The sequence below is a fragment of the Budorcas taxicolor genome, chromosome 20, assembly GCF_023091745.1.
Source record: "Budorcas taxicolor isolate Tak-1 chromosome 20, Takin1.1, whole genome shotgun sequence".
NCBI lineage: Eukaryota > Metazoa > Chordata > Mammalia > Artiodactyla > Bovidae > Budorcas > Budorcas taxicolor.
The window spans coordinates 73,735,194-73,745,864 of record NC_068929.1 but is presented as its reverse complement, the minus strand read 5'-3'; the positions used below and the strand labels follow the sequence as shown (position 1 = coordinate 73,745,864).

Genomic DNA, 10,671 nt, shown 5'->3' with positions numbered 1-10,671 from the left:
CCCACCTCCCTTCCTTCCAGCCCTGCCTCGGGTCTTCCGTCTACTAAGCTCATCCCTCTCTTGACCCGCGCTGCAGGCTTTGCCCACGGGCGGAGGCTGACAGCATAGGGGCGGGTCCCCCATCCCCGCCTCCTGACCTCCCGCCTCGCTCCCTAGACCCCCTTCCCGGGGGAGTTCGGAGGCCCCAAGGCCGCGGGAGGAAGCTCATTCTGCCCAGGCGGGGCTGAGGGCAGGCAGTAGTGGCCGCACACCCCTCCCCTATCAGGGCACAGTCCCAGGGAATTTGGAAGTTTAACAACAGGTTTTCTAATCTAGCCAAAGAAACTCAAAATTCTGGGGTCTGGCACTGGAGGACAGATGAAAAGTTTGGGGTCTCTCATCACCTTCTAATAGGAAACACTACAGAATCCTGAGTTTAGTGTGACTGTTTTCTGAACAACGCTTCAATTTCGGCCCTGGGCTGTGTAAGCCGCCCGGCGGCTGCCCTCGGGGATGGGCAGACGCGCAGCTTCCCTCACGCTTCCAAGTCGCCGGGCATCTCAAGTGCTCGATTTGCAATGCAAACACCATCACTCGGTTTTATTGGTTTTGTTATATCAGCCTCTGAAGCAGGCAATTACTGGTGTGAACATACATTAAAAAAACATACTTTTATCGGGTCAAGTGTGCAACAGTGTGAACTCGGTGAAGTGCTGTTGGTGAGAAGTATGTGCTGAGGATGACACCGGAAGGTCAGCAGGCTGAGGAGTCTTCACGAGCAACAGCGGCAAGCCTCAAACCCAGAGGGGATAGCAACACGAACGGGCCTCGAACGACGCGTCTTCGCATGTAAACTTCTGGACGTAAACTTTATGCTTCGGGGTGTCTCCCTGCTGCTCTGAGAGCAGCCCTGTCCGGCCGGGTCCCTCGGTTGGGGAGGGCCCGGCCGAGTCCTGTCCGTGGCCCGGGAGCCCGAGTTCAGACGCTCCCTCCGGGGAGGGCTGGCGGCCTGAGCTGCGCCGCCCTTTCGCCTCGCTTTGGACACTCGGTAAAAAAGGGTAGGCCACGTTCGCGCCTGCGGCCTGAGCGCCGGCTCTCTCCTCGCCCCGGCGCCCTGCCCTTTAGGCGCAGAAGGGCTTGCCGCCGGCCTTTGGCACGGCCAGCAGGTCCTTGGCGGCGCCGGCGGCGGGGGCGTCTGGGGGCGCGGCGGGCGGGAAGGGGCGCGCCACGGGCGTGGTCAGCACGTTGGCGCCCGCCCCCAGCGCGCGGCCCAGCGGCCCCCGGTCCAGGAGCGCGCTCTTGGCTGTGGCCCAGGCCTGGTTCAAAGTGCTGTGCCTGAGGATGGGGTCGTGGAAGACCCCGTCTACCCAGTTTCTGAGACTGGTTACCGGGGAGTCCTGGTGCCTGTCCAGGGCACCGGCGGGGACCGGGGCCGAGGGCGAGGAGGAGGCGGGCGCCGAGGAGGGGGCCGCAGGGCCCGCGGGGGGCCCTTGGCGCTTGAGCATGCACGAGGGAAACTCAGTCTGGCTGAAGGCGGTGGCGGCGGCCGCGGTGGCCGTGTGTGCCAGGGACCAGATGCGCGGCTTGGCCTCGAGGCCGGCCGAGGCCCCAGAGGGATCGAAGCCCAGCTTGGACTCGCAGGCCTGCGGGCCGCTCCCCGCGCCCGCCGGCTGCTCCGGCCCGGCCGCCGCGCTCCGGAGGCAGCTCCGGGCCCTCTCCAGGTCTTGGTCCAGAGCGGCCCCGCCCCCGGAGGCCAGGGGCAGCCGGAGGGCGCCCGGAGCCTCCTTCCCCGGGGCGCTGGGCCCTTCCGGCCCGGTGGGAATGCGATCCAGACCGCCGTCCAGGGGCTGGAAGGGAGGCTTCAGCTCGCACTCTGGGGGTTCTCCCTCCAGGGGGTCAAAGTCCTCCAAGTCGCTGAGCTCCAGGTCCTTGCCTTTGCCGACGGGCTCTGGCGGGAGAGAAAGAATGACCAGTGAAGGGAGACGGGGCGGCGGTTCGCGAACCCGGTACCCTCCTTCCCGGTTCTGAGCGCGTGGTTAGGGGCCACTTTGAAGCGAGGAAAAGCACGTGCGAATTTCCTCTAGCTCCCATCTCCTCCAGGCTCCTGGTGCCCCGAACAGGGACCAATCTGATTCCGGCCTCCGACCAAACGGGGTGGTTTTTCGAGAGCTCCCAGCTCACTGCTCGGGTCCCCTGGCTCACACAGCCTCACTCCCTCGGGGCCAGGGCACGCCATTCGCAGCTTAGGCCCAGGGGCTTGCCTTATCCCACGCCTTTAGAGGTCTGAGGACACGCGCGAGAAGGCGCAGGGAGGCCCCGCCCTGAGACCAGGCCCCGCGCCGCCAGCCTCCCGGGTACCTTCAGCCTTGGTGCTCTTGAGGGGCTGCCCCCGGCCTTCCTCCTCGCCCCCTTCCTCCTCGCCCTCGGCGTAGGGCCGCTTCTCATCTGCGCACTTGTTCCTCGGAGGCCACGTCATCTTGTTCTCCTTCTTGAGGCGCCGGCGCGCGTTGGCGAACCAGGTGGAGACCTGCGTGAGGGTCATCTTGGTGATGATGGCCAGCATGATCTTCTCGCCCTTGGTGGGGTAGGGGTTCTTGCGGTGCTCGTTGAGCCAGGCCTTGAGCGTGCTGGTGGTCTCGCGCGTGGCGTTCTTGCGCCGCGTGCCGCTGTCCATGCTCCCATACCTGGGGACAAGCTGGGCAATGGGGCACCGGCAGCGGCCCCGCACCGCGGGCGGGGGCGGCCAGGGCCAGGCCCACGTGGCTTTCAATCCCGGTCGTGGTGGGGGGGAGGTTGTGTGTTTATGGTGGAATGGGTTTTACCCAGGTGGGCGCTGCCTCTCAATGTTTACATTTGAGTAAACCTGTATGGAGTCAGAGAGGTCCCAGTGGGTGGGGGAGAAGCCCGGCGCAAGGCCAGCCAGGTCTCTGTCACTCTACAGACACCCATGTCTCTGCAAGGTCCTTTTTTGGGCCCCTTTGATCCTGAAACCAGGAAACCATATCGCAGGGACGCGGAGAACCCGACGACGCACCACCCGTGGGCAGAAATGGTCCCGAGCGCCTGTGGGGACATAGTGCCCGCAGGGTCTACATGCGAGGTCTGCAGTTACAGGTGCCCGTCGCTCCACGAAGGCCTGCGGTCTGCTGGTGCGCAAGGGCGCCCCTGTAGGGGCGGTGGGCTGGGCCGGGACGCACCGCACAGGCCGCACCTCTCCAGGTGGGGGAGGCGGCCAAGTCTGGGCTTTGGGAGTCGAGAAAGACGGCGTGGGTGCCACGCGGGGAGACAGCTTAGCCTTTAGGCTGTGGCGACACGGGCTGGCTAGGAGGCGGGTGCGCCCAACCCCGGGTCAGCGTGAGCTTGACCCGGGAAAGACCCCTCGCTCAGTCGCCCGAACTTTCAGAAGGGGAGTGGCGCGGGGGTCGGGGGGCGGGGGCGGGACTGCGCGGGTCAGGTGTCTGCGCGGTTGAGGGGGCCGTGGCGGGGTGGCCCTCACCTGTCATACGGGTACTGGCCCAGCGCCGGCTCATAAGGGTAGTAGGCGGCAGCGGCGGGAGCGAGGCCCGCATGCGCAGATCCCGGCGCATCCTTGGAGTCGAAGCTGTTCTGTAGAAGCCCGTGAGCCTGGGGTCGCAGCTTCCGGGATGCAACCCAGCTCGACCCCTCCCCTGGGAACGCGGGCTCCGGCGGGCTTCCCGAAGGCCCCTGGGCAGCCGCCATCCCGCCCCCATCCCCAGCCGCCTGGCCCGGTCCCGGGCTGCCCTTCGGGCCCAGGCAGCGAAGGAGCCCCAAGATGTGGAATGAGGAGGAGCAGAGATGGGGTGTCAGGGAATGAGAGAGGGGAAGGGGCTGGGGGCGGGAGCGACTGGGCGACGGCGGCGGAGGGGCTGGGCGGGGCGCAGGGCGAAGGGCGGGTGGAAATGGGGAGGAGCCCAGTGAGGAGAAGGGGGGTAGGGGGCCGGGTGGGGGACAGGCCCGAGCGAGCCGCGACAGAACCACGTATCTGATCCCAACTCAACAGAGAGCAGACAGAAAACAATACGCACATTCAGTACGAGGCCCCACCCGCCAGAAGCCCCCGGCCCTGGGGCTGGTGCGCTCCGAAGGACCAGGCTTGGAAGCTAGGGTTAGGGCAGGGTGGGGCGCCCGGGCCGCGAGGGACTCGCCCCTCGCCTCCAGAGTTGGGGGAAAGTGAGTTTGGCAGATGGGGCGGTCGAGGCGAGCGTGGCAGAAAGAAGGTTTGCGAGGCACCCCCTCCCCTTACCAGCGAGTAGAAGGCGGACGCTTCGGAGCCGTAGGTCACGTAGTTGCCGTAGCCCTGCGAGCCGCCGTAGGGGCCCCCGTAGACGCCCAGCGCCGCGGCCGAGTTGAGCTCGTGGCGCGCGGTGGCCAGCAGCCGGCTCTCGTAGACCGGGCAGTAGACGGGCGCTGGGGCCGAGGCAGCTGGCCCGGAGTCGGCCAGCGTGCGGCCGCCGGACTCGCAGCACGCGCTCAGGGAGTTGGTGGTCATCAGGAACTAGGGGAGAGAGGGGTGAGGAAGGGGGCTCCCGGACTCCAGGCTGGGCCCCTGGGCCTGCGTCCACCCCACGCACAGCCCCGGGGGCGCGCACTCCGTGTCTTCGGCGACGCTGCCACCGTCCACACGGGTCTGCGCGTCCCTTTCCACGACGCAAGTGCACCGGGTCTCCTCCACACACGTGGGGCCCAGCGTCTCCTGGCCGGAATGTTCACACCCTCCCCTGGGGGCTTCCAAGGCCTCAGCGCGCAAGCCCTCGGGTGCCACCTCTCTCCTGGGTCCCCAGCTTCCCCGGGGCACAGCCTTGGAGCCCGGGAGAGGGTGGAGGACAAACAAAAGCAGGAAATGGGGGCCCAGCCCATCGGTGTTCCTCCGGCCTCTGCCCGCCCCAGGGTGGGTCGAGAGGGGTGCGTGGCCCAGGCCCCGCTCGCTGGGAGGTGACAGCAGGTGGCTGGTCTAGAGGGGCCCCCTTACCTGGGGTGCCGAGGAGTAGGGGTACCCAAACTGCGGGTAGGACATGGCGGGCCCGGGGCCGGCGGGCGGGGCCGGCAGGGTCCTGAGCGAGGGGGCCGGCGTGGCGTGGCCACTGCTCGGGGGCCGCGGGCTTCTAGACACTGGGAGGGCGAAGCAGAAGAGCCGGTTAATGCAGCCACAAGCTCGAAAAACTTTTCTAAGTGGAGAGGAAAGTGAGCCGCGGCGATCCTCTCAGCTTCACAGTCCGGAGCCTGGAGGGGACAGTGGGACCGACCGGCCTCGCAGCGGCGACACAAATACATATTTTGCAAAAAAGGGGGAAAAAAAAAAAGAGTCGTGCGAATCCGTCAAGTCAGCGGTGCGCGGCTTTAAGCGGCGGAGGCTCTGACGTCAGCCCCACGCCGCTCAGCCCGGCCCGGCCGCAGACGCGGGGGTCACTCGGCCCTGGCCCGGCCGGGCGGGGCGGGGACAGGCGGCCGCGCGGCCCGGGACGAGGGCGCACGGCCGGAACAAATGAATTTCCTCCGAGGAGCAGTCAACATCGCCCCGACGCACGGAGTTTCTCCTTAGTCACCGAGGACGGAAGGACTTTTAATTAGAAATTAATTAATGAGCAGCTGCCCCTTCCCGCCCCACTGTAATCATTAGTCTCAATTACAAATGAGACGGACGAGGGGTGTGCGAGTGAGGCTTCGCGGGAGACATAATCAACAGTTAAAATTAGCCCGGCGCTGGCGCAGCCGGCCGGCTTCGGCTCCGCGCGCCCCTCCAGGTGGAAGGCAGGCAGGCAGGCAGCTCCGCGGGCCGGCGCGCGGCGGCAGAGGGCGGCGCGCAGCGACTATTGTTTAACGGGGACTGGGCGAAGCCTCCCAGCAGTTCGAACCCCACAGCGGGCCGCAGTTCCAAAACTCGCGCGGCCAAGGCGCGCCGTCCGCATCTGGGGGTCAGAGTGCCCTGAGTGCGTGGGCCGCGGCCCTCCCCGGAGCCCGCCGCCCCGGGGCTCGGTGGGCCAGAGGGTTTGCCACTGCCGGCCGCCGGGCACCGGGGGAGCCGGCCCCTCCTCGTCCAGTCCGTTCCCGCTCGGCGCACCCGCCCTCCCTTTGCTCGCCCCCGCCCGCCCCGCGGGCCGCCCTCCCCCGGCTGTCCCCTGCCCCTCGCGGCTGAACTGGGGACTGCCAGACAGCCCGGCGCGCTCCGAGGAGCAGGTTTCCCGACTCGGCTCCGGGGCCCCTCGCGCTGCGCTCGCTCCTTGCGGCCACCTTCGGGCCTAGGCACTGGGGAGGGGGCGTGGGGCGCCTGGCCGGGGGGCCCTTCCCTGCCCGGGGCGCACGGAGCGGTCGCGGGCACACCCCAGCGCTTCCCCAGCCAATCCCCGGCCTGGGACCTTGCGCGAGTCCGGCGCCCAGGCGGCAGGGGACGCCCGGGCCACCTGGAACCCTGGCCTGCCTTCGGCGCAGCCACCCAGCGGGGCCCGGGCTCGCCCCTGCAGCTCCCGCCCGGCCAGGCCTCCCGCGGCCGCCGGGAGGGAGCCGTTCGCGGCGGCGCTGTGCAGACTTGCTGGGAACGATCCCTGGGTTCAGACCTGTGAATCGCCCCAGGGTCACCCTCTAATTAATGATGACGTTCTCGCCCTCTCCCCAGCTGCAAACCTGCCTCCCAGAAACGAAATCTGCCCGCTCTGACAGCTTGGTTCAAGGTGATTGATGACTCTCTGGAGACCACAGTACGCATCCTATAATATCTGCTGCGTAATTGCTTTAATTTACAGATGAAAAGTACGAGTTCTCCGATCGCGCTGGACCTCAGCCGGCCACGTCCGAGCGGCCCGCCAAAGAAAATCCTCGGAAATAATGAATAGCCGCTCCATGCAAATTATTCAGACAGTTTAGCGTCTGTAGCCGGAAGAGATATATAGAGAACACGAGTCAAATGACATTAATAATTGTTTTTGAATTCTGTATTGATTTCATGGTGGCCGCGTTTCTTTTTCTCACCTGAATTGCTAATATCACCTTCCTGTAAATAATAAGGAGCTAGCCACCGGGGTTTCTCGGCAGAAATGAATCTCTCCATCGCTCTCCCTCCTGCGCCGCGGCGCCTCCCCTCCCCCACTCTGCCCTCCTCCCCCCTCCTCCGCGTTTTCCTGCGCGGCCGAGGCTTTTAGGAAACATCCTCCTACTTTCCATTATTTATTGTTTACAAACAACTCACTCTCCCCGGGTGATGGGGAGGGGAGGGCGCCCGAGCAGGGGTGGCCGAGGGCTCAGGGAGCGGCCGTCTTCACTGGAGGAAGGCATTCGGCACCCTTTCCTCGCCCCATTCCCGTGGGCGGACCCCCCCCCCCCCCCCGCTTCGCCCGGCGACTGGAAGCGTTCAGCCGCCGAGGAGGAAGCCACCGCGCAGGTCCCAGCGGCCAGCGCCTCGGGGCCACGGCTCGCCGCGTGCAGGCCGCGCCCATTTCCTCCCCAGAGACTCGGCCGCGGCTCGCGGGAAACGGCGCCCTGAACATGCACCATTCATCTTCAGAGCAGAGCTGCACACCCTCGGCGCGCGGTGGGCGCAGCCGGCCGCGCGGCTCGGGGGGAGGGGTTTCAGGGGGCTGTCTTGACCCTCGCCGCTAGTTCGCCTGTTTTCCTTTCCAGCCTGAGCCCGGTCAGACACTCGCAGTCCCGCCCTCCCGGGTCTCGCCGGCCGTCTTCTTTCCCCGGCCCTGAAACCCCACTCGCCCGGGGCGCTTTGCTAGGCCTCTGACCCCGGGCCTCGGCGCTGGCCCAGGCCAGACTGGCCGCGTGAGGGGCCGCCTGCCCCCCAGTTTGGGGAAGCTTGGGGCTGCGGGAGGAGTCTCCCGGCCTTGCGGGCCGCCCACACAGCCCCTGCTAAGCTCCCTGGAGGCCAGGTTACCCAGACCATCTCCCCTCGCGGGCACGCCCCGACACACAGCTGCCAACCTGTGCCTCTGTCAAGATCCGTCTGCCGGAAGCCGGTGCTTTCTGGGCCATCTTTGTCCCCTAGTTAAGGCAGGAATAACTCTCCCGTGTGCTTTCCTAAAAGGCCCAGGCTTGAGCTGAGTCCCCGGATCTCTCTCTCAGAGCGGGACAGACCTAGTGTCAGAATTTCAGGCACCATCAAGCTAAACGTGCCTGCATAGACTCGGCTTCCTGAGCCCACTTCCTCGAGGGACCCCCGGTTCTAAATACGCCCGCGGGCAGGAACTGCCGGAAACCAAGCGCTTCCCCACGGACAAGGCAGCGCCTCGATTTTGGTCAGATGCCCCCACGGGCCTGCTAAATTCCAAGGGAGCCGGGTGCGCGGCCCTGAGGACGATTAGCCCCCAATCCTAGAGGTCCTCGGCGCTCCTTGTTGCCCAGGGATGCTGTCGGCCGTCGGAACCAGGGCGGGCCCTGGAGAGAGAGGCCGGGTCCTGACCCCCCTCTGTTCTCGGCAGGGCTTCGCCCCTGAGACCAGTTGAGCCCCCGAGGTCTGACCGGTCCCAGGAGTCGTCCCCTGAGGCCTCCGCTCCCCTGCCCCGAGAGTCGAGCGGGCACGGCGCGGGGCTGGGGGGCCTGCTCCAGCTCAGAGAAGTTGACCCGAGCCAGGAGGCTGGGGCGGGGGCGCGCAGCCCAGGGCAGGGCCTTCCTCTCTCAGGCGCCTGGCCCAGTCCTGGGGGCGTGCGTGCCGCCCACTGCTCTCGGACACCGGGCGGGGTGTGGGGCTCGGGGGTTCTAGGTGTCCCGAAGCCCCACTCGCGAACCCCGAGCCTGGCGTGTCGCTCTTTCGCATCCTCTGAGGTCTCCCGCGAAGCCCGGAGCGGGCTGCAGGCGCGCGGGATGAGTCTTCCTCGCGAAACGCCCCGCGCTCCGGCCCGTTCCCTCCCGCTTTCCCACCGCGGCCCCGCCGCTGGCTCCCAAGGCGCCGCCCGAGCCGGGAAGGCTGGCAGCCGGGCGTCCCAGCGCAGGCTCCCGGCTCCGCGAGGCCCCGGTGCCCCAAGCCGCCCCCGCCCCCCGATTTCCCTCCACTTGCGCCCGACGCGGCCGCCTCCAGAGACCCCACCGGCGGGCAGCAAACTTTGTGCCCCCAGCGCAACAGCGATCCTCGCAAAGTTTGCGCGGCCGGGCCCACTCCCTACCTGCGCCGGGGACGCGCCCGCCCGCGCCGCTCGGGCGCCGGGGCCGCGGAGAGCAGCGCGCAGCCCGGGACGCACCGGGGAGTCGCCGCCGCCGCCGCCGCCGCCCGCGCCCCTCGGCGGCCGCGCGGAGCCTCCGCCTCCCCGGCCGGGGGGAGGGGTCTCGGAGCCCCGGGGCGGGGGCGGGCGCGGGGACCTCGCCTACCTGCGGTGGCGCCGGGCCACTGCCGGCCGCCCGCGAGGGCTCCGCGCGGCCGCTCGGCGCGCGCGCTCCGGCGGGGAGCGGGCGACGACTAATGGAGACATTTCCAGGCGGAGCACCTGGCGAGCGAGCGGAGCGCGGCGGCGTCCCCAGGCGCCGCGGTCGTCAGCCGAGCCCGCACCGGCGTGACGTGGGCGAGCGAGCGCGCGGCTCCCACCCGGCCGCCCATTAACGCTTTCCCCCCGCGGGCGCCGCGCGCTCGCCGACTTTTCCCCTCCGCCCGGCCGGCGCGGGGCGACCGGGGCGCGCGGGGCGCGGGGGGCCGGGGCGAGGGGCGCCCCCGGACGGCGGCGGGGTGGGGGGCGGGGGCACCCCGGCTCGAGAGGACCCTCCGGCCGGAACAGGAGGGCCGCGCTCGGGCCAAGCGCTCGAGGCGGCCTCGGGGTCCACGGCCCTTCAGAGGGCCCTCCCCGCGCCCGGCTTTGCTTCTTGGGGCCTCCGGAGCCGCTCCGGGACCGGACCCCAGGGTCTCCCCGCTCCGCTCAGCCCCTCTCTCGCCAGTCCTCACTCCCCAGCCCTGTCTTGGCCTTAGTATCCAGCGGAGCGCCCGGGTGCTGAAGGCCCGGTGCTCCTTGGAGGGGGCTGGGGTCCTGGCTCCGGGGCCTGCCTCTCTCTCGCCCCTCCCCCCACGCTGCCCATTCACCCTGGGGAGCCCACGTTCCCCCTGTGTCCCCGCTAGGCCCCCACCGGATCTGACGGACCTGACGCTCAGGGCAGCAGGCCCTGGGCTGGGCGAGAGCCTGGTTGTGGGCAGGGGGCTTGGGCAGGTGGATCTGGGTGTGTCCAGGCGACAGGGCCTGCTTGGGGACTAGTGAACCTGTGACCTGCCCAGGACCAGGCCTCCTGCCAGGAGGGCTTTATCAGGCCTTCTGGAGCCCTGCTGGCCTGGGCCTCTGGCCTGCGGGCGCATTTCCACATGGACAGTCTGTGGCTTCTGCCCCTGCGGCTGGGAGGGTAGGCCGGTGTGGTGGGCCAGGCCCTGGCTTCGCTGACCCCTGACCCTCCCCCAGCCTACCCTGAAGCCCCTGCCCCGGTGCCCTCCCAGATCCTTGTCACTTCAACTTCAGAGAACCCTGAACTTGTTTCTGCTGTGATTCCTGGCCCGTCAGTGTCGGTTGAGGCTTGCTGACTTGGAGAAGGCCTGAAAAGTTACTTGCTGCCAGCTGACCCCTTCTCTGCAGCAGGTGGAAAGGCCGCGAGTGTTTGCCAGGCTTCACTGGTGGAGGGTGGTGCTCCAGGCTGGGGCGACTTTGTGTCTGGTGTTGTCAAGGTGGACCGGTGGGGCTTCCTCTGGGAGAGGAGGGGGCCAGTGCCTGT

General features: G+C 68.2%; 2 protein-coding genes across 2 annotated transcripts; one reads left to right on the top strand and one right to left on the bottom strand.

Annotated features, from left to right (window-relative positions):
• Positions 1–1,100: 1,100 nt before the first annotated feature.
• IRX4 (iroquois homeobox 4) lies at positions 1,101–5,014 on the bottom strand. The gene is made up of 5 exons (XM_052659275.1): positions 4,970–5,014; positions 4,244–4,495; positions 3,476–3,585; positions 2,338–2,663; positions 1,101–1,927 (listed from the first exon to the last, which is right to left on the bottom strand). Exons 1-5 carry the CDS (start codon positions 5,012–5,014, stop codon positions 1,101–1,103), a joined length of 1,560 nt encoding a protein of 519 aa, XP_052515235.1.
• LOC128066041 (collagen alpha-1(I) chain-like) lies at positions 5,013–10,166 on the top strand. The gene is made up of 8 exons (XM_052659112.1): positions 5,013–5,181; positions 5,379–5,520; positions 5,742–6,174; positions 6,376–6,515; positions 6,611–6,692; positions 8,179–8,273; positions 8,415–9,318; positions 9,405–10,166. Exons 1-8 carry the CDS (start codon positions 5,013–5,015, stop codon positions 10,164–10,166), a joined length of 2,727 nt encoding a protein of 908 aa, XP_052515072.1.
• The last annotated feature ends 505 nt before the right edge of the window (positions 10,167–10,671 follow it).